The sequence below is a fragment of the Marmota monax genome, unplaced genomic scaffold (assembly GCF_021218885.2).
Source record: "Marmota monax isolate L192 unplaced genomic scaffold, Marmota_monax_Labrador192_F-V1.1 WCK01_AAM20220418_F8-fsc00036, whole genome shotgun sequence".
NCBI classification, from domain to species: Eukaryota; Metazoa; Chordata; class Mammalia; order Rodentia; family Sciuridae; genus Marmota; species Marmota monax.
This window is the reverse complement of record NW_026694491.1, coordinates 4993551-5017614: the sequence shown is the minus strand read 5'-3', so window position 1 is coordinate 5017614 and position 24064 is coordinate 4993551. Positions and strand designations below refer to the sequence as shown.

Genomic DNA, 24064 nt, shown 5'->3' with positions numbered 1-24064 from the left:
TAGGTATTACTATGAAGAAAAACAAAGCAAGATAAGGTGAGATCTGGGCAACAGCTCAGATTTTTATGAAAAATAAGTTTATATTCCAAACAGTATTTAACAGAGAGAATAGCACTATTTTACATTTTTTGCAAATTCTTTTTTTTTTTAATTTTTTTTTATATATTTATTTTTTTTAGTTTTCAGCGGACACAACATCTTTGTTTGTATGTGGTGCTGAGGATCCAACCCGGGCTGCACGCACGCCAGGCCAGCGCGCTACCGCTTGAGCCACATCCCCAGCCCCGTTTTGCAAATTCTTTATGTCTGGTTAGTAGAACTTGGAATTTCATGTCTGCCTCTTCATTCAGTCTGTTGAAATATGTTGTTTGGATTAAATATATAAAGCAAGCACAGTCTTACATTCAGTATATAAGTGGAGCATGGTATTTTTATAGCCTTCTCAAACTGTGGATACTGTTTTTCTGTTTGTTTAAAGTTTTTTTTTTTTTTTTTAAACTATTTTTTATTTATTTTTATGTGATGCTGAGGATCAAACCCAGTGTCTCATAGAGGCAAGGACTCTACCATTTAGCTACAATTCCAGCCTGGAACCTGTTCTTTGATATAACACCAAAACCTGACAAGGGCTGACTTCTCAGAGGTTCACTGTAATATCGTAAAATCCACTGGTCTATTCTACAATTTGAATGGATCCTTTATGCATGCACGATTTTGTAACATTATGCATTGCATTGTTCACTTGCAAAACACTGGTTCAGTGAATAATATACATATTACAAATGTTGACACATTTCATCACAGGATACTATCACATCATGTAGCTTCTAAAAACTTCTACTGTATATTTGTGAAAGAACAATAAAGATAAGATAAATAATATTTTAGTACTATTATGAGAACAGTTTTGACCCTGCTGCCTTTGTGAAAAGGTCCCTAGATGATACTTTGAGAACATCTGGATGATGGTACTGTGTGTCTAGGAAAAGCAGTATTTGAGGGATTTTTGAAAAATTCTTATATCACTATCAACATAGAAGACTTGTGACCTGAAAAGATGAGAGGATTTTTCCCCACTAGCAAGTAGGCAGTTTTGCAGTAGACATCAACTGGGGGTCTTCTAATTTATTTTAATTCTAACACAATCTACCCTGAAATAGGGTTAGATCCCACAGGTTGAGGCTTCAGTCTTCATCTAACACTATTCCCATTTTAGATCTAGTTAGAAGTCTAGGTACTCTTCCCCCTCTAGTACTGGGCATTGATTCCAAGGCCTCATGCTAGGCAAGTGCTCTATCAATGAGTTACAACCCAAGCTCTCCACCCCACTCCACCCCACCCCCGCTCCAAAAGAAACCTCTTTTTTTGAGACAAAAGTTTTATTTCTCACCAAGTTATCCAGGTTGGCCTTGAACTTGAAAACCTCATGTCTGGGCATCCTCTGTAATTTCTGGCAGGGAGTATAAGTTTGGGTTTTTATAACCTCTTTAGGTTTGATTAATTTGTACAACAGCTTGTAAAACTCAGGGAAACATGTTTATCAGTTTATCATAAAGAATGTTTTAGAGGACAGGAATAAGAAAGAGATACAAAAGGTGAAGTATAGAAAGGTCCTGAATGAAGGAGCTTTTGTCCCCATAGAGCTGGGATGAAACATTCTTCTGGCATGTGAAGTTGAGTTTTTGTTTGCCATTTTGTGAGGCTCTATATGTTAAGCTTTTCTTTATTTAAAAAAAAAAAAAAAAAAAACCAACAACTTTTTTTTTAGTTGTAGATGGATACAATACCTTAATTTTATTTATTTATTTTTATGTGGTGCTGAGGATGGACCAGTGTCTCACACATGCCAGACGAGTGTTCTACCACTGAGCCACAACCCCAGTTCTATCTTTTGGAGTTTTATAGAGACTTCATTGTACAAGCATGACATAATCATGTCAAAATATGATTGGACAAAAAGGGTATTATCTAATACTAACAGAATGAGTGGGGAAACCCAGCAAGGTTTTTGGGTTTTCAAAAGAGCATTCTTTTCTTGGGGGTATGGTGCAGGACCCCTTCTGTAATTAGGGTCTTGACATCAGGAAACTTTTTTTTTATGCCAGCTGCAAAACAGATTTATTTCTATGGCTTGCATTGGGGAATAAAAAAAACAAAAAAAAGAGTAGGCAAAAGGAGGGTAGAAGAAAGTCACAGAATGAGACTTTGTTTTCTGAGGCTTACATGAAGCCTAAAGTGTTACAAAACCCATGGGAGTAATGAGCCATGTACTCTGAATAAAACCTAAAAACATATCCTACCACAGGCCATTCTCCAATTTCTGAACATGGATCCCTTATAGCAAAACAATCATTATCTGTCAGGGTATCTGCGTACGTTGCAGCATTCGTAGAACAGATATAGCACTAGTATTAACAAAAATACATCTATAATATGGAGAAGCCAGTGTGGGGTCGGGAGAAATAAAAAGAAACTAATTTGTCTTATGTCATTATAAACATTTAAATTTTTGTACTAGTCAATTATTATTTGTACCTTGTAATGAACTTGCGTTGATCAATTTATAAAAATCAACTGATTAGATTTAATATCTCCTCAGGCCAGTCATTTTTTACAGGTAGGATATCCTAAGGAGGCTTCAACTTAATTTTTAATCAATTTCATTATCAATATTAAAAAATTTATATAAGGACATTGAATCTTACCAATGCCACCAGTATTATACCGTACTGAAATATGGTTATGGTGTAATTTTTGTGGAATTATGGATATATTTACTTTATCTTTCTAACACAATCTACCCTTAAATTTTAAAACCTTAAACTAGGTATTATTAAAGATAAGTGTTATCACAGTTGGCTATAACTTGGTTATTTTTGGATTTTATGTTAATTGGGGACAAAATAAATTACCCTGACTCATCTTATAGGCTTAGACTGAGACTGGGTTTTCTTGGGTACCTCGGGTTAGCAGGTTGATTTCCCTCCTAAAGGGAGGACATGAGTAGTGAAGGGGTCAGGGCGGGGGTAAGAGTAAGTTAGAGACTGCTTTCTGAAGCATGTTTCTGAGGTCTGAAATGCTAATATTATTCTTGTTACTTAAAAAACAACATTAGAGGGCTGGGGATATAGCTCAGTTGGTAGAGTGCTTGCCTCATATGCACAAGGCAATCCCCAGCACCGCATACACGCAAAACAACAACAAAAACAACAACAAAACTTTAGATAGGGTAAAGGGGAAAAAAGGAGGAGGGGGCATGGGGGTAGAAAAGATAGGGTAATGAGTTCGACATCATTACCCAAAGTACATGTATGAAAACATGAATGTTGTGACTCTACCTTGTATACAACCAGAGACATGAAAAATTGTGCTCTATTTGTGTAATATAAACTGAATTGCATTCTGCTGTCATATATAACAAATTAGAATTAAAAAAAACAAACCCATATTTGACTGTGGGAATAATGAGCCAAAATAACCGCCACAAAATACATCATTTAATAGGTACCTTTTGCTAAAGAATAGGATAAAACCATTTAAAAATAAATTTGTAGCCAGGTGTGGTGGTACATGCCTGTAATCCCAGCTACTCAGCAGGGTGAGGCAGGAGAACTACAAGTTAAAGGCCAGCCTGTGCAACTTAGTAAGACTCTGTCCCAAAATTTAAAAAATAAAAGAGGGTGGAGATACAGCTCAGTGGCAGAGCATTCCTGGATTCAATTCCTTCCCAGTACAAGGAAAAAAAAAAAGTCATCTATACTGTCTATACTGACATAGAATAATTCTTACAGGTCCATCAAGACTGACCTCAGATTTTGCACCCTCCAAAATGCATCCCCTGGGTAGGTCCTCACCAACTCTACACTCTCCATTAGTTGTTTTTCTTTTGTGCTCTCCAGCACACTACACAGGTATCTATCATATTCTTATACTATATTTTGACTGATTATTCAACTAACTCTCACAAGACTGAAAAGCTATCTTAAAGTTGGGGGTATAATTCATCTTTGTACCTTCATATACATTTAGCATAAATAATAAAAGTTTGATGAGTCAGTCAATGAACTGTTACCTAGACGTACCTCTCCCATCTGTTGTTCAATAATCTGATGTGCAATTTCTTCTATGGTTGCCATGATCTAATTGTCAAAATGACCTGCCAAAAATAAAAGACACATACTTTTTTTACAATGATACCCATAAAAACACATTTATGGGGAAATTTATAAACTTAAGATTTGCTTAAAAGTAACTCAGTTGGGGTGGGTGGAAGTAGAAGAGAACAGACAAGATTGGTCTTGTTTTGACAACTGCTAAATATCTTATCAGCTGGTGACTTTCTGCTTTGCATGTTCTGAAATGTCTATTGACAAAACTATTCCAGCACCAACAATTTACTTTCCAAATAGACTAGACAGGAGAACTTTGAGTTGTAGTTTATTAATTTAAACAAAGGCAAACCTGTGAACAAACCTGATAGTTCTTTTATCAATATTTTATAAAAAAATTTATAAAAACTAATAGTTGATTCAATACATTAAAAAATTTCCCAGGCTGGGGTTGTGGCTCAGCAGTGAGCACTTGTCTTGCATGTGTGAAAGAGACCCTGGGTTTGATCCTCAGCACCACATAAATAAAAGGTATTGTGTATACACACACATACACACACACACACACACACAAAATCTCTAGAATTTTGCAACTCTTCTTTAGTGGCAATTTTCTATACATATTAAGGTTAACTTGAATTTAATACCTGTCTCCAAATAAATTTGAGAAACTGAAAGAAAAAAAAAAGAGAGAGAAACTGAAACATCAATGGCTTGACTTCAAATTAAGGTTAACTTGAATTTAATGCATAACTGTCTCCAAATGAATTTGAGAGACTGAAACATCAATGGCTTGACTTCAACTTTGCATTTTCTCTACATTTTACAGTCAAGATTCAAAAAACTTTGTGATTTTATCTTATACATTGTTTGTCATATATTTACTAACATTCTCCAAATAGAATTACTATTAGCTGCCAAATTATCTGAATTGTTTTTATCTTTTTTTTTTCAGTTGTAGATGAACATAATACCTTTATTTTATTTATTTTTATGTGGTGCTGAGGATCGAACCAATGAATGCCTCACACATGCCAGACTAGCATATTATCTATCACTGAGCCCTAGCCCCAGCCTTGAATTGCTTTTTTCTTTTAATTACTTAGAATATCTTAAGTTTTAATTAGTTGTGCTAAAAGCAATATTCAATATTTAGCTTGATTATTCAACTCTCTCTTACTAGATTGAACAGGAGTAGCCCTAACTTCTCTGGAACCATCAGAGGAGGAGACTGGCCCCAGCATTCTAGGAATAGTTCCTTCTGAGCTGTTGTGATAGTGTAGGTAGCCTTGACAACCTCTGAGACACCCTTGGTGTCATTTTTCCCTTTTAATAAAAAGACAACAATGTTTGTAGCTAGATAATTATACTAGTCTGTTCTGCAATCTCAGAAGTCCAATAGTCTTTCTTTTTCATCTCATCACTGTCCCCTTGAGTCTAAGATTGGTAGCATTTCAACAACTCTACTGGTCTCCCATGCAGTTCATGGAATCCAAAGACAAGAGTCCTCTGCAGATCTTTCATGGATAATCATATTTCTATGCTATTCCCAGTTTCAATGAGATGACTGCTGGATCTATAAGTCGTATACCCCCAATCTCTTGAAAGATGGTTGTTCAGGCACAATCCTTTTTTTTTTTTTAAGCATTTTTAGTTATAGATGAATACTATACCTTTATTTTATGTGTTTTTTTAATGTAGTGCTGAGGATTAAACCCAGTGCCTCGCACTGCAGGCAAGTGCTCTACCACTAAGCCATAATCCTCAGGCACAATCTTGACAATTGCTCCATAACATGCTTTATGGATCTCTGTGTGTTGGGGGTTGGGGGAGTTACTGGGTATAAAACCCAGGGATTCATACATACCTGACAAGTGCTCTACCATGAACAATACCTCTAGCTCCCACTTTCATATTTTTCACAGTAGGAATAAGCTAAGAATTTTCCAAATCTTCAAGATGTCATTTCCTTTTCCTTACCAAATCCATTTTTTTTAATTCCATCATTTCTTTATTGATGGTGGATTTCAACTTGTTTTCTTTTTTTTCTTCTTCCTTCCTTCCTTCCTTTTCCCATTACCAATACTACAATAAATATTCTTTCTCCTAGATCCAAATCCTTTTTTAAAAAACAATTTTTAGTTGTAAATGGACACAATACCTTTATTTATTTTTATGAGGTGCTGAGGATTGAACCCAGTGCCTCACACATGCGAGGCAAGCGCTCCACCACTGAGTCACACTCCAAGCCCACCAATTCCTTTTTTGCTGGGTGTGGTGGTGCATGCCTGTAATCCCACCAACTTCAGAGGCTTAAAGGAGAAGATCATAAATTCAAGGTCATCTGAGGCAATTTACTGACACCTTGTCTCAAAATAAAAAAGGGCTAGAGACAAAGCTCCATGATGGAATACCCTTGGGTTCAATCCTCAGTACAGTAGGGAAACAAATAAATAAAACCTTTTCCAGTTTATCTTTCCTCTTAAACTTTACTATAAGCAGCAAGGAAAAACCAGACTGTGCCTTCAATATTTTGCTTAATAATATTCTCATGTATGCATCCCAGTTCACCTCTTACAAATTCTACCTTCCACAAAACACTAGAATACAATTCAGCCAAGTTGTCACTTTATAACAAGAATCATCTTTCCTTCAGTGTCCAGCATATTCCTCATTTCCATCTGAGGCTTCACAAGAAACACCTTTAATGTTCACATTTCTATCAACCATCTGGTCATGACTTATCTCCAAGATGAGAGACACTTTCTCTACAGCTTTCCTCTTTTCTTCCTGAATCCTCACCTCTGTAATATAAAATATCCATATTTCTATCAAGTCTTTTCAAGGCAACCTAGACTTTCTACCACATACCTCAGATCTTTCCTAGTTTCTACCTATTACTAAGCTCCAAATTTTTAGATAATTCTATCCATTTCCCAGTATCTGGAGACATAAATAATTATGAATATATCCCATAAAGAACAACAACAACAAACTATACCTAGAAGGAAACATAAGAAAATGGTTATCCAGGGTTCAGTCCTCAGTTCTGCAAAAAGAAAAAAAAAAAAAAAAAAGGAAGAAAAAAGGATATAATGACCACTTCCAAGAGGGTAACTTATTTTTCACTGAATAAGTATTTCTTTAAAATTTGCCTAAATGTAAGAATTACACATGATTATTGCTTGCTTACTTAAGTGTATAAATAGGAATGCCTAAATTTCAAATATCAGTTCAATTATAACTGTGCTAAGACTTTTTAAAAAAATATTTATTTTTTAGTTGTAGCTGGACACAATACCGTTATTTTATTTATTTATTTTTATGTGGTGTTGAGGATCAAACCCAGGGCCTTCCACATGCTAGGCGAGCGCTCTACCTCTGAGTCACAATCCCAGCCCTAATGTGCTAAGATATAAAAAGAAAAAATTGGGGTGTCAACATACTTTATATACAGAGATACAAAAATTGTGGTATATATGTGTATTAAGAATTATAATGCAAAAAAAAATTGATGTGGCTGCGTCACTAAAAACAAAAAAAAATAAATAAAATAAATAAAATAAAAATTGAGGGCTGGTAGAGAGAGACAAAATAATCATTGTTAGGCTAACAAGCAGAGCTGACCTTGGAGAAAAGTAGAAAAAGGGTCTTAAGACACAATCAAGTATCTTCTTCTCTATTGTCAGCTTCTACGTTGGTAATTTTCAAATTTGTAGTAAAGAATGAAATGTATTCTTATTTCAATGAAATGAAAAGTATTCTTATTTCAATTTTAAAGTCCTAGTAATGGATTCTGATTAGCCCAGTCTAAGTTATGAGCTTATGTCTTGGATTAATCACTAGGTAAGCCAGGAAAAAAGGTTACTGGAATAGGCAGCTTCCATATTTGAAAGGCCCATTTCTCAAATGATGAAGACTAGCACAGACATGCTACTGACTGTATGAATTCAGCCTGACATGACTGCAGCCACCCTAACTCATAACCTCATGACTGCCCCAGAGTAACCTTAATCAGTTTTTCCTGTAGTTTTCCATCAAATTATACATAAGACCATTAGAGTCTGGTATGTAGAAATTTACAACTGGTCCCTAGCACCATGAATATTCCTGACTCTTTGACAAGAGCTTAGAATAGGCCAGGTAATTTCCAGTTTGGATGAAGTCACTTCTGTTTGAACCAATATATGCACCCCTATTTCTGACCCAAACTATGCAGATGCAACTGGTCCTGCTACAGCCTAAGATCAGCCTTCTTCAAGTCCCTCAACTGACTGTTCTCTGTGAAATCCTGGATCATCTATCTCATGGCATCTTGGGGCTCACTCTCATATACTGGGACTGGGTAGTTCCAGAATGGCCAACCACTTTAATTTGCTTCTACTACTGATAAAAGAACATCACTAAACTACTCAAAAACTTTTTTTTTTAAAACATATTTATTTATTTAGTTAGTTATTGGCAGACACAACATCTTTGTTGGTATGTGGTGCTGAGGATCGAACCCGGGCCACACGCATGCCAGACGAGCGTGCTACCACTTGAGCCACATCCCCAGCCCCTCAAAAACTTAATTTGCTATTTATTCCAATTTTCTCTATTAGAGAAATCTCAAAAAAGAAGTGAGGATGGGGGATGAAACCCCTAATAAAATACTAAATATTGTTTTTGGCTTCATTTAGATCAAGGTCCTTTAATTTCTTGCTTTCTGAGTTCTTTAGTAAATAATAACTTTAATTTAAGAGGTATGTTGTATTAGATAATCTCCAAAGTTTCTAGAGAATTCTCAGAAATTTCCCCAAGATAAACATACCAGACTCCTCCCTGCCTTAATTGGTTAAAGGGCATAAGTAGTGATGGTAAGGCAGCTTTGAAATTCTCAATACTAAAAACTTGAAGATTGATTGGATGCAGGGGTGCATGACTATAATCCCAGCTACCCAGGAGGCTGACACAGGATTACAAATTTGAGGTCAGCCTGAACAACTTAGTAAGACTATGGGACAAAATTAATTAAAAAAAATAAAAATAAGGGCTGGGGATGTGGCTCAAGCGGTAGCATGCTCACCTGGCACGCGCGGAGCGCTGGGTTCGATCCTCAGCACCACGTAAAAATAAAGATGTTGTGTCCACTGAAAATTAAAAAATAAATATTAAAAAAATTCTCTCTCTCTTAAAAAAAAATAAAAATAAAAATAAAAAAAGAGAGGGGCGGGAGTAGTGGCTCAGTGGTAGAGCACTTGCCTAGCATGTGTGAGGCACGCAGGACATATAAATCAATAAAATAAAGGTCCATTGACAACTAAAAAATTATTAAATAAATAAATAAATAAAAGAAAGGGGGGCTGGGTATGTATCTCAGTGGTAGAACATGTAGGCAAGACCTTGGGTTCAATGTCCAGTAACCCCCACCCCCAAAACCTTGAAGACTTGATATTTAAGACCTTTCTATTATACTTTCTCATGTAACAAAGGACATCAAAGCTTACCAATTGCCCTGATATACTGATGTACCGAATTTTCTTTATGGGGGAAAAACTACTGTTAGAGTAAGAAAAGAACCAATTTTATCTACAGTTTCAAAGAAAAGCTAATAAATGAGGAGGTTCATCAATGGGAACTCAATAACACAGAGACACAGTTTTTAATTGTGTCTAGGGAAAACTTAAGTAAATTATTGCTAATGAAGATAATAAAGAATTTTTAAAAAATCAAATGAAAAAAATCAAATGAACATGAAAATATGTATTTCGTGTGTGTGTGTGTGTGTGTGCTAGTTATAATGAGTAATTTATCAAGATCTCCAGGACACTGTTGATGTTCTAGCACTCTGAAAAAAGCATATCTATGATCCCAGCTACTCAGAAGGTGGTACATGCCTATAATGTCCCTTTTCTTTTCTTTTTTTTAAATTATCTTTATTTTATTTTTATGTGGTGCTGAGGATAGAACCCAGTGCCTCACGCATGGTAGGCAAGTGCTTTACCTCTGAACCAAAACCCCAGCCCATAATGTCCCTTTTCTACCATCAACATGGATGACTTGTGTCCACAAGAATAGACAAATTATAACCAATCTAGTCTCCAAGTTTCTTGACCTCAAAACCTCTTATGGTTCAGCTAACTACTACTTGAATACTTTGCAGCCAGACTGCTCTGGCATATAGATCTTGTTGGGCTCAGTGGGGCATGCTTGTAATGCCAGCAACCCAAGAAGCTGAGGCAGGAGAGTCACAAGTTCAAGTCCGGCCTGGGCAACTTTCAAGACCCTCAGAAACTTAGCAAGATCCTGTCTCAAAAAATAAAAAGAAGTGGGAATGTAGTTAGTCATAGCACTCCTGGGTTCAATCCCCAATACTCTTAATATTCTTCATAGATTTCCCTTATCTATAAGGATCTGAGGTGTCATTTGTTAAACTACACATTCTAGCTGTACATATTATTGTAATTTCTTGAGTTTAACCATGTTGTTTCATACTGCCACGTCTTTGCTAATGGCTTTTCTCAGTACCATAAATACTAGGGAATCAGTAGATCAATACTTACTTTCCAAGACTAATTCAGCACAAAAGATGAGGCAAAACAGGTATTCTTTACAGATAGCTGGTAGAAAACTAAACTGTTTTAACCTTCCTAGAAAAGTAATTTGCCATTGCGCATCAAGAACTTTAAAAATGTTCAAACTTATTATCCAACAATTTATTCTACAGTCTTGCATTCAACAAATACTCGTTGGGCACATTTTATAGGCCAGGAAATTTTCTAGGAGATGGGGATACAGGAGAGGATCTTAAACACATCAGGGCTAGGGTGTAGCACAGTGGCAGAGCACTTGCCTATCATGTGTGAGGCACTGGGTTTAATCCACAGTACCACATATAAATAAACAAATAAATAAAAATACAGGTTCATCCACAACTAAAAAAAAATATTAAACAACAACAAAAACAAACACATCTTCCCCTTGTTATATTTATGTATTGGTGGGTGAACAGAAAACAAAGAAATAAATAAAATACGGTATCATCAGCTAGTCTTGTTTCTGTTGCAAAACAGAATACCCAAATTTGGATAAGTTATAAAGAAAAAAGGTTTATTGTTGGGTGTAGTGGTGCACACCTGTAGTTCTAGGAGCTCGGGAAGCTGAGGCAGAAGGATCTCAAGTTCGAAGTCAGCTTCAGTGACTTAGAGAGGCCCTTAGTGAGTCCCTGTCTCAAAATAAAAAATAAAAAGGACTGCGGATGTGGCTCAGTGGTTAAGCACCCATGGGTTCAATCCCTGGTACCAAAAAAACAAAAAAAAAAAGTTTTATTGAATTAACAAAGTGCTCCCTAAATGAACAGGAGTAGTGTTAAAGATGATCAACCTAAAAGAGGAGGTCCCAGGTAATCTATTAGAAGAGACATGAGTTACTGAAGGATAAGTGTTTTTACCAGCCTGAGAGAAAAAGCAAAACACATGAGAATGCTGTCTTTACTACTCCAGAGCTAATTAACAGAAGGCACAGAAACCTACATCATCCCTTGTTCAGTTACCTTCACATCTTTCCCACAGAAATAGATTAAAAAAGAAAAAGCCTATGATGTAGATGGTGCCATCCTTTTCCATTCAGATTAGGAAACTTAACATTGCTTTTTGACTCAACTTCTGTATCTGATACGGTTAATTTATTTTCCTAACATCTGCTCCTTGTCCCCATTCTTTCCAGTCCCACTCCCATACTCAATATAGGCTACTATCACCCAAAGCACTATTTTGCAATCTTTGTATTGTGACCTGTTTATGCATGGGTAAAATAATTTAGTAGACCGCAACTAGAATAGAAAGAAGAAGGGAGAGAATCGAACACAGTGCATAAAAAATATATACTATATAGAAATAGCATATCAGATTTTTAAGGGACAGAAATATCCTGAAGAAAACTATTTCAATTTGGTATATATCATGCAAAACTTATTTGTGTGGTATGTTGTCGTAAGATCTGAAAATATGATATAAAATAACAATTCTCTCTTTTCTTTTGTGGAGGTGGAATAGGTCCCTTTGAAAATCTGATGAAGTTAAGGTTTCCTCAGCAGAAAAACCCAAGTTCACATTCATTCATACTACAAACCATTTTAAGTGCTATAATTTTCAAAAAACCAGCCCAAGAACCCCAACTTAGGAATTCTTGAGGTAAAATTTTGGGAGTTGATTATATATAACTGAAACCATGGAAAGGAAAACTCCAGATAAGGGAGTTTTATTTTCTATTATTCCTGAATATACCATTTTGATTTCCTCTTCCCTCATTTAAATTCAACTTGACCTTTGAGATTTAGTTCCAACACTTTTTTACCCAATTTTTCTTTCTTCTTCCTTTTTGCCCTTTTCTTGTGGTACTGGGGATTAACCCAGAGCCATAAAATAATGCTAGAAGTGTTCTCCCACTTAACTACTCTCAACCTTTAAAAAAAAAAATGTATTTTTTTAGTTGTAGATGGGCACAATATCTTTATTTATTTATTTATTTTTATGTGGTGTTGAGGATTGAACCCAGTGTCTCACACATGCGAGGCAAGTGCTCTACCACTAAGCTACAATCCCAGCCCACTCTCAGCCCTTTTAATTTTGACACAGGGTCTCACTGAGATGTCCATGTTGGCCTCAAACTTGTGATCCTGTTTCTGCCTCTAGAGTAACAGAAATTATAGGCATGTGCCACCACACCTGGCTTACCCAATATGTCTAGATTGGTGTAGCATTCATTGTGTACAGTAAGATTGTTAACAAGGATTCAGGAAGAGACTTCCATTAATTACTAACATGTAAAATTTTTATAGAGTTGCAATTTTCTAAAGATGGTTCCTAAAATATTTAAAAAGACTGTAGGTCATATGACTCAATAAAGGCAAAAAGTTCATACATATACCATTACTTATTGTATGCTGTTTTTTCTTTAGTCTTTCTTATTTCCCTTGGATAGGCATCATATACTTTGTGTGGCACACACCATCAATAGGTTTCTCAGGAAACATTGACTTGTGTCTTCCTCAAAACCCTTAAGATACCAAAATGTTCTACAATGAATAATGAAATGAGTTACATTTCATGTGATACCCTCCACCCCTTGGATAGCTGAGACTGAACTCTGGGGCACTCGACCACTGAATCACATTCCCAGTCCTATTTTGTATTTTATTTAGGGATAGGGTATCACTGAGTTGCTTAGTGCTTCACTTTTGCTGAGGCTGGCTTTGAACTCCCAATTCTCCTCTCTCAGCCTCCAGAGTAGCTGAGCTGGAATTACAACTGTGTGCACCTGGGGCCCAGGGTTCAAATGGTACTTTTTTTTTTTTTTTTTTTTAAATACGTGGTGCTGAGAATAGAACCCAGTGCCTCACACAGGCTAGGCAAGTGTGCAACCGCTGAGCCCCAGCCTCAGCCCCAGCCCCTTCCCGTGATACTTTTTATAACAGAAAAATTTTTAATACAATGAAAGCAACACTGTTAAGATCTTTCAAAATTGGTGTGGAAACCATAAAGGAAGCAGGACTCAAGCTGCTGCCAAGGAATGTGAACTTTGGTCACCTCCATACTTTGACCACAAGACTCTGGAATGACCAGAACTGGAAAATTACATTATACTCACAGATTCAAGATGCATACCAAAATATTATTAGACCCTTGTTTTATGGGCCTTTTTACTAAGCATATATGTTCCTTTTTGTATCTTTGTAGTTCATTGAGCCCTTGTTTTTTCAACATTCAACAACTCACGTAAGTGCCCACCATCCTTGAAACACGGATTCAGAGCTATTTGAATATGTGTCTCCCCAACTGCAAATTTCTAAGACCCCAAAGTTCTTTTTCCTTTCATTGTCTTGAGTTGAACTGATCTACAATCTCTCTTTCAGATCCAACAACTGCACATATAAACCAAATTCAAAATCAACCGTGCATCACCCAACACACAAGTAGACAATGCTAAAATAACCTCAAAATCCGAGGTATACTTACAACTTCCGGGGAAGCAAAAGCCCTAAAGACCTTAACTTCAAGCCTGCTTTTCTCTTCCAGTTACTTTACACGCTGACCTACTTACTGAAGGTTACGGGGCGAGTTGGCAACATCTGTATTTCATAAAGTGATGTTTGCGCGAGTTGGAGGCAGAGTTCTTAACAAAAGAGCTACTGGTAGCTTGGACATGTCTACTGCAGCGAGGACCCTGGGCCATTCCGTTTTTGTTTTTTTTCTAAAACTCAGAGGTCCTAAGGCAGAGGCTACTCTCGCCTCTATTTGTCGTGAGAGAAAAGTGAGAGTGGAGAGCGCCATTCTATCTTTACTGTGTAAGCTCGGAATCAGTCCGCGGCCACGGAGAAAGGGTTCCAGGCCCAGAGAAGGAGATGCACCTCTCCAGCGTCCCGCCCGCCGCCGCCATGCGCCCTCGGCTTCCCGGGGCGGGGAAAGCGGCGGCGGTGGCGCCGCCGAGACGGAAGTTTTTCCTGTAGGTGAAAGGTCAGAGGTGCCGCGGGAGAGGGAGCGGTGTGCACCGCGCCGCTCGCTTGCAGTCCCCGCGCCCGGCCGCCCCGGCCTCTAGGCCGACGCCGTGTCCCGCCGCGACTACACGGCCTCAGCCTCTCTGGGGGCCCCGACGCTCCGGCCACTCCTCGCACCCGCGGCCCGACCCGAGCAGCCCGCCGCGGCACTCCGAACAGATCGGCAGGGCCGGGCGGCGACCGCAGGCAGTGCGAACGCGCTAAGGCTGCGTCCGTTGGCAGTTGGGATAAAGGGGCACTCCCGACCCCTTCCCAGGCGCCGTCACGGCCCTGTCCCCCCACCCGGCACTTCTTACCCGCGTCTCTCCGCTGCACTAACTCCTCAGTCGGGCGCCGACCCGACAGTCCCGCTGCGGCGGCAGCTGGGTGGGGAAGACGCCCCGGGAGGAGAGTTGGAGAAAGCTGAAGGGAGTGGGGAACCGAGGCGAAGTAGGGGTAAACAGCTTTCTGGGTTTGTGTTTTGGGTGGGGGGGTCAGAGTTCGTGACCCCTCCCTCGGCTCGGCCGTGAGCTCTCCAATCCACGCCTGCGCAATAACGACGTGGAGAAGCAGCGAGAGGGGGTCGTGACGTTCCCTGGGTGGAGCGGAGAGACTGGAGAGTGGAGCAGCGCCCCTGAGAGTCGGCCGCCCCCTGTCGGCTTGGAGGGAAACGGCTCGCCAGATCTGCTTGCCCATCAGCCACTTTTACAAGTGATGTGCGCCCTTTAGCTTAGTGTTTGCCAAATGTAGTCTATTGAAGGCATTTTGGGGTCAATGTTTCAGATTTGAGTAATAACATTAACCGACTAGGTTTTATGCAGTTCTATTTCTAATTTCTGGAAAACTGGATTCTGCTAAATGCTCTTACATTACATTCTATTAGAGAACAAACGAGTCTGGTATATCCCAGATATTTAAACTTCCCTTAATATAAAAATCTGAGGCAGAATCAGGTAGTAAAGAAATAGTAGAGTTTACTTAACTATTGTGCATAAAGAAATAATGACTAATGGAGCAATAATATCATTAGAATGTTGTTTCTGATGGTGTATTTCAAGTACGCGAGACAATCAATACCTTCTGGCCTCAAGATTTGTGAAATGAAATGGCACTACCAGAACCTCACATTCTGACAGTGGCTGCTTGTGATAGGAAGCCCCGCCCTGTCTTCAAAGTACTGTGTAGTTTAAACTTTAGGATAAGCTCTCCTTGAAATTTCTTCGGCATTTAACATAGATCAGCTATAGGAAAGCAGCCACAGATTCAGGGTGGAAATCCATGTTAGGTAAAACAAATATAGAGGAGAGTGGTGGCCCACACTTGTAATCCTAGCTACTCTGAGGAAGCCGAGGCAGGAAAATAAAAAATTCGAAGCCAGCCTCAGCAACTTAGCAAAACCCTGTCTCAAATAAATAAATAAATAGGGTTGGGAATGTAGCTTCTGGTGATTGAGCATCCCTGGATTCAATCCCTATTACTGAAGAAAAAAAAGTAACTGAAAAATGGTAGGGTTTAAAAGACATCACACCAGTAGTAATATTATAGTAGATTTATTTTGTATAAATATAATACATATTAACATTACTTACAATGCTAATTTTTATTTATAAATGATCTGTATATGGACAATAAGATACAAATTATAGTCACTTTAAGTAGAAAGTGTTTCTAGAAATACAAATAAAAAAATAGTTTTTCAAGATTGGTTCTTATATGCCATGACCAACTCCTATTCCAAAGGAAAGGGAATTTGATATTTAGGTTTTTTACTAACTCTATCTTTAAAACAAAATTCTAGTAGAAACTATCTCTTATATGGGAAAGTTCATAGATACATTAAAAGTTTCATAGACAGGGGCTGGGGGGTATGACTCAGTGGTAGAGCAATTGCCAAGCATGTGTGAGGCTCTGGGTTCAATTTTCAGCACCACATAAAAATAAATAGAATAAAGGTATTGTGTCCACTTACAACTGAAAAAAAAATTTAAGTATCATAGACAACAGAATGATGTGTACTGGAGACACTTTAGAGATCCATAAGCAGGAATCCATGTCAACAACAAACAGTATTAACTGCATGCAAGTCACTATACCAGAAGTGGTGGGGCAATCTCAAACAAGAAAAGTTGCTCTCAAGGACAGAATGTGATAAGAATCATATGAAAATTTATGAACTATAAGACTATAGGAGCATAGAGGAGAATCTACTCAAACTGAACAAGGGAGAAAGGACTAAATCATAACTAGAAACTGTTAGAGAAATCTGGGATAAACAGGCAAAGATGGGGATGAGGTATAAAGGAAAACAAGAAGAAATAGTGTGGACAGAGACAGGCTGGATTGTATGGTTCCTGAGGATTGGTTCCATGCTGAACCACTGGGAATGCCACTGAAGTCTTCAAGAGAAGGAATGAATCAAGACTGGAATTATGCTTTAGAAAAATTGCTCAGGCAGTGTTTAAAATGGACCACACAATGAAGGCAATGAAGAAAAATAAGTGTGTTTTTTTAAAAATAATTTTTTTCCAGTTCTGGGGATTGAAGCCAGGGCCTCTCCCATGCTAGGCAAGTGCTTCACCCACAGAGTTATATTCCCAGCCAAGAAGAAAAGTTACTGCAATCACTAGGAAGAGGTAACAAGGACTTGGGCCAGTCCTATGCAAAAACAACAGCAGGACAACGAGGAGGGAAAGGATACAAGTGGAATTACAGAGTCGTTTTTGAGATCTGGAGCCTCATGTGTTATCTTTCTATTACAAAAGAAAATAAACAGATTTGAATAGGAAGAAAATTAGTTCAGTGTTAGTTAACACAAAATTTAATCTGCTTGAGGACTCATGAAGATATCCCAACAGGCAGTTGCAAACATGGCCTTGCAGGATAATGAAGAGAGTAGTGTGTGGTCTAAGTTAGAACAGGGAATTAGGGTTATATTTAAATTGTTGATAAGAATTCTGTTCTATTTTTTCCAGTTCAATGTTTTCTCTGAAAAGACCCAAGGAAGTACTGTGGGAGAAACCAATATATAAATACAGCATCTGCCTTCAAGGAGTGTACACTACAGTAAGAGAAACAGGGTTTACCTCTCTGAAAATCATGGTAACTATATTTGACTATGATGAACCTCAAACTTTTCAAAACCTTAACACATGGAAGCATATTCAAAGACAATAACAACACATGCTGTGGTAATATTTATATTTTAACTAAATTATTAAAATAGGAGGCTTTCCCTTCTTCTAGGTATTCTTCTAACCAAATATAAAATATACATTTGGTTAACAGAACTATGAAGTCTTCGTCACTTAGTAATATCATGATAAATTATGATTAATCAAGGGTTTGTCTGATGTTCTCATTTATAGAAATGCTGCTGGGACAGGGGATATAGCTCTGTGGAAGAGCATTTGCCTAGTGCAAGGCCCTGGGTTTGATCCCCAATACTCCCCCCCCAAAAAAAATAAAAGCTAGTTGCCTAGGCAGGATGGTACATACCTGTAATCCTCACAAATCAGAGAACGGAGGCAGGAAGATCACAAGTTTGAGTCCAACCTGGGGAACTTAGTGAGCCCTGTCTCAAAATCAAATGAACAAAGAGGGGCTGGGGGGCGTATCTCAGTGATGGAGTACTTGTCTAGCATGTGTAGGCCCTGGATTCAATCCCAATACAACAAATATAAAACAGCAAAAATCCCCACACAAAACAAAACAAAACAAAAAACTACTAAATATTCAAGCATTCAGTTGGAGAAGAGGGAAGTATGTATCTTGGGCAGCCAAAGCACAGTAGGAGGATATTGGCTACATTAGAAAACAGGAAAAGAGACTGGAAAGAGGTTCAGACAAGTGAAATCATGACAACCTTTCCATTTTCTTTGGACTCTGGTGGTCCTCTGCATTTACAGCTGCTACATATAAAAGAAGACTGTTGGTTGGGATACTTGCAAGAATGCTGTCTTTCCCCTAGTTTAGCTGGCATCTTGTCTAGATTATTTTCAGCATCCTTTTTTTTAGCTTAGATATATAACTGCCTCTCTCCTTATAAACAAAAGGAGACACTGAAAAAGGGTTTCATGGAAACATATGTATCTGTAATATAAATATAGTATTCTTGGGATCTAGAGACTTGTACTTTCTCCACACTTATAGACTGTACCCCATATCATTTTTTCCTTTAAAATGTTAGCTATCAAGAGATGTTTGTAAAAATAGTTTACAACAGATTGTAAGTAACTGGGTTCTTAGTTAGCACTGAGTGAGCCAGATGAAATAAATAATAATTGATCATCTTTAGTAAGTTATCAAGGACTGATATGGGGGGGGGAGAGAATCTAACACTATTTAACAAACTACTTTATGGGGATGAATAATCTGATGCCTTCTATTTTATATTTTTCAAAATGGCTGAAAGAATACAGTTATACATGAGTTTCACATGTAATTAAGGAGAAATACTATAAGTCTGTGCTAGCTTTGTCTTTTCTACGTATGTTTACTTTGTGTGTGTTTGGGTGGGTACAAGAGGTTAAACCCAGGGGTGGTTAACCACTGAGCTATAGTCCCAGCCCTTTTATTTATTTATTGAATTCTTTTGTTGTAGTTGGACACAATACCTTTATTTCACTTATTTATTTTTATGTGGTGCTGAGGATAGAACCCAGGGTCTTGCATGTGCAAGGTGAGTGCTCTCCCGCTGAGCCACAACCCCAGCCCCCATCCCTTTTTATTTTTTATGTTGAGACAGGGTCTTGCTAAATTGCTTAGGGCTTTGCTAAATTGCCAAGGCTGTCCTCAAACTTACAATCCTCCTGCTTCAGTTTCCCAAGTTGATGGGATTATAGATGCAAGCCACCACACTGGGCTAGTCTGGTACTTTATTCAGCCAGATGTCAAAGATAGAATAGTCTGGCTGATAATTTTTAGATCCTGAGATTTATGCCAAATTTTAAAGGCCAAGAACTCAAGGGGGAATTAGAACCCCAAATAATCTGTTGTATTGCTAAGTGCCAGACAGTGCAACAGAAGGAAATATTTATTAGGCATTCATTGGCCTCCAAAAAGAATATACTAAAAATGCAGAGGTGTTAAGGTGGGAAACTTAATTTATGTGATCTTGATTAAAGTGAACTACAAAGAAATATCAGTTTACCTGATGTGACAAAAATATTTGGGAGGATAGCATGTTAGGATTGTGTGGAAGGCTGCATAGGGATTATGACAATGCCATAGCAGGAAATAGCCAGAAAAGACTATAGCTACCAACTCTAGATCTAGTTTGTTTGCATCTAAAAGGCCCCATGAAGGCATTCAGGATGTAATTCTTTTGACTATCAGTATCACAATGAATTAGAAAATCCTTTACAATGAAGGAGAAAATTCTTGTACCCTTTAATGATATAGATTATAGATAACCTTGCCTTTTAAGATAATTTATAATTTAAACTCGGTAGACAAAATGTATATTATGAATATCAGGAACAACTTTAATCACTGTGCTGATTTCATTTTTCTTTTTCTTAAATTTTTTTTTTGTTATAGATGGACACAATACCTTTATTTTACTTATTTATTATGTGGTGCTGAATATCAAACCCAGTGCCTCACATGTGCTAGGCAAGGACTCTATCACTGATCCACAACCTCAGCCATTGATTTTATTTTTCTATTGTTTGATCCACAATTTTATGCATAAGATGGTTCATATATTAAACAATAGTATGCCAGAATTAGCAATGTAGGTGCACAGATAGTTAAAAAAAGGTATTTTTATTACCAAGGTCACATCACAAATGGTATAAAAAGACCTGAAAAAGAATACTATACAATTTCAGTTGATATTGGCTTAGAATTTGTGTTTTTCTAACATGGTAATTCCAGTTCATTTTTTTTAAAGCTCGACATTATAGGAAATGTAACACTTACAGATATAAATACCTGACTTGGGCTCAGAATTCTCAAAATAGCAGGGAATATTATATAAAATAATACTTGCCATATTTTGCTATTTAAAAAAAATACTCAATTAATGAAAAGCCCATAGAGTTGATTACTTGTGTCTCTGCAAATGAAAACATCCTCATTCCTACTCACAGTTTGAAAAAAGTCAGATTTCTATTCCTTTGTTATAATTCTTTGATGATTAATATTAACTCATGCCAGAAGACACACATAAGGTAGAAATACTTTAGACAATTTTCTGAAATTTAATTTCACAGTTACTGAGGTAGAAGCTAGCCATATATTTTTCATTGAAAGATTAAAAAAAAATCATCTAACATTAATTCAAAGATACGCATTTTTCACCAGCATTTTTACGATAATCTTAATTTCTAAACCAAGCACCACGTGGAAATTTGCTTCTTGATATGTGTTTTTTTTTTTAACTTACGAAGATTTGTCACTAGTGAAAATGTCACAGTGTAAAAGCAGAGAAAATGATGTGGACTGTGTCACAAAAAATTAACACTGTATATAATATTAAGGTAAGTTTTCTGGTCTCTAAAGAAATGGTACTTTAGAATTCAGTGTGAATCTCAGAAACAATTCTGACCATTAAGTAAACATCACAACTTTAATAAATAACATACATGAAAAAGCAAACATTAATTAAAAAAACTCCTTATACCTAACAAAATAATTTCTTATATCTGATGAAGTGTTTGGTTGGATTTATCTTGGCAGTGTTTATTTTTATAAAATGCTTGAATTGCTTTTACTCCATTCTGATGAAATTCCACTTCCTTGGAATCACAGAAAAGATGAAACCAATACTGCTATAATATTGTGCCTTCCTGAAATGCTTCTATCCACCTGTTAATAAGAGAAATCTGTTAGATGTGTAAAACCCAATCATCTGATATATGTGAGCACAATATGGATCATAACTGGGCCTGTAGACTGAATTACCATGACAGGATATTTAAGATCTTAGGGCAAACTAAAATCCTTGTATACATGGAACTGCCTTTTATTTGGTAATATGGTTCAAAATTTGGCCTGCCAAGTGTCTCTCTTATGATTATGAGGCAGGCGAAAGGGAACATTTCATGTGTAAAAAGTTCTATAAAGTCCCGATGCTCCCATGTAATTGGTTATGGAAGTAGCTATATCAGCAAAGGCTTTTATTACAACTCCTTTTCTCTTTTCTGGTGTTCTGACTCAGTACTAGTAAGAACAGTAGCTGTGTGCCTGTTTCCTCCTCCTTTGACCCTACCAGAATTTCTTTGGATATCTCCTACCCTCCTCCAGACTGGTCCCAGTACTTTTCATTAAAGGACATCAATATGGCATTTAGTCCACTCCCAATTGATCAAAATTCTACATGCAATATGAAAGCTTTTCAAAATTTCACAGAAGTCGTTACAAAATTCTTTAGTCTCAATGTTTTAATTATTAAATGCTGCAATTATTCATTAGGCACTTGGGGGTAGTTTCTTTTCCATACCTATTAGTCTTATTGCTTCTGAACTTATTTTTCCCTTCCTTCCTGAAATATAATTTCTTACAGTAATAGGTTAAAGAAAAAGAGTCCAGCCTGGCGCTATGGTGCACACTTCTAACTCAGCAACTTGAAGACTGAGGTAGGAGGACTGCAAGTCAGCAACTTAGCAAGACCCCATCTCAAAAAATAAAAAGGGTATGGGGTTGTGGCTCAGTGGTGGAGTACTTGCCTAGCACATGTGAGGTACTGGATTTGATCCTCAGTACCACATAAAAATAAATACACAAAATAAAGTCATTTTAAAATGTCATCTTTGCCTTATTCAAAGCTGGCGGTAGGGGTGGCTGGAGGTATAACTCAGTTAGTTAGTGGTAGAGTGCCCCTGGATTCAACCCCCAAAATGACAACAACAACAACAACAACAAATGGTGGTGGTGGTGTGGGGGGGGTCCAGGCAACTATGAACATTTGAAATCACTCATTTTAATTAGTAAGAACATCCCATAATAGATTCAGGTCAAGTTTCAAGGGCAAAATTTTAAAAATTTTGAATTTTGTACATAAATAGCCTATAAATTATAACAGCAAAACTTTTAAAGTGTCTCACAATATTCCAGTAAAATTAACACATTTTAATATTCTGTCATGTACAAAAAATGCAATCCATATGATATAAATAGCTTCAAAGAGAAACTTACAATTTAGCTTGGATCAATTCTAAATTATAAGTTGATTTTTTTCACCCAATTACATTTAATTCTGTTTTAACAGCCTTTCAGTTGAGTCAACTTAATGGTATAAGCAAAAGATCATGTATTTGAAAAGCAATAATTTTTATCGGTTTCATGATAAATATAGATGAAAATTATGAGAAAGACAATGTGTTGCAGAATCTTAGGGTGATTACTATTTTGTCCAGATATTTTTTACAGAAAAAAAAGAGTAAAGTAATATAATTTTAAAATATTTTTCAATACCCACAGAGAATTATTTAGAAAAACAGGGGCTGGGGATGTGGCTCAAGTGGTACCGCGCTCGCCTGGCATGCGTGCGGCCCAGGTTCAATCCTCAGCACCACATACAAACAAAGATGTTGTGTCCGCCAAGAACTAAAAAATAAATATTAAAAAAAAAAAAAAAGAACCAGAAAAACAGCTATGCACTACAGAACATCCTAAAACTGGCCAGGGGTGGAGGGTGGGGGCAGCCTTACAGCATGGTTTTTTTAGTTGTAGATGGACACAATATCTTTATTTTTATTTATTTAAAAACATTTTTTTTGTAGTTGTAGATGGACAGAATGCCTTTGTTTTATTTGTTAATTGTTATGTGGTGCTGAGGATCAAACCCAGTGCCTCATGCATGCTAGGCAAGCACTTTGCCACTAAGCTACACTGTATGTATCTGGTTGGCAGTCAGAACACAGGCAATTCTGATATGTAGATTCTAATTGCCTTAAGAAACCACCAGACTTGCTTATTCAAAGCACTCTTTTTTTTTTTTAAATCTTCAAGCACATTAAAGCCCACTGAGAAAACATGAACATACATCTCTTATGAAAAACACAAAAGTGTATTTTGTGAGCCAAAGTACAACTCAAATGAAAAAGAGGTGAACTGATGTATTTTGTTCAGCAGGGACCCTGATTTCACAAAGATACATACACCTCCTCTAATCTGTTAAACAACTTTATAACATCTAAATAAATCAAGATTCCTGTTGGAATGTTGAAGAGGCTTTCAGCTTTCACCATCTAAAATGATATCCATTTCCTTCTACTCAGTCACTGAAAACAGCATGGAGCCTCTTCACATGTTTGACCTTTTTCTCAGAGAAGTAAGTTTGTAAGCAGCTGTTTCAACTCCTGCTGTTGCACAGCATAATTGAATCACTGGATGGCCAAAGCCCTGGAATGTTTCAAGGGAAGATTCTTAGCCTCAGTGATGGAGAGGTCAGATGCCTCAGCTTCCCTTCCTCAGCAGAGCTGCACCATGCTGC

At 37.3% G+C, this 24064-nt stretch overlaps 2 protein-coding genes across 5 annotated transcripts in view; both read right to left on the bottom strand.

Moving 5' to 3' along the window:
• The window catches only part of Nr2c1 (nuclear receptor subfamily 2 group C member 1), a 52814-nt gene extending 37630 nt beyond the window's left edge, over positions 1-15184 (bottom strand). The window contains exons 1-3 of one of the 4 annotated variants that reach the window (XM_058571295.1): positions 14108-14566; positions 9178-9241; positions 4083-4156 (exon numbers count right to left, since the gene is read on the bottom strand). In XM_058571295.1, the coding sequence (XP_058427278.1) occupies positions 4083-4136 (54 nt within the window). In that variant the 5' untranslated portion in view covers positions 4137-4156; positions 9178-9241; positions 14108-14566. Of the gene's footprint in view, positions 1-4082; positions 4157-9177; positions 9242-14107; positions 14567-14942 lie in introns of those variants that run through there. The other 3 variants (XM_046419314.2, XM_046419315.2, XM_046419313.2) reach the window with 3 other exon arrangements.
• Positions 15185-20254: 5070 nt separating this feature from the next.
• Fgd6 (FYVE, RhoGEF and PH domain containing 6) overlaps positions 20255-24064 on the bottom strand; it is a 113815-nt gene continuing 110005 nt past the window's right edge. Inside the window, exon 21 of the mRNA XM_046419353.2 lies at positions 20255-21435. Coding sequence (XP_046275309.1) covers positions 21399-21435 — 37 coding nt within the window. The 3' untranslated portion in view covers positions 20255-21398. The remainder of the gene's footprint in view (positions 21436-24064) is intronic.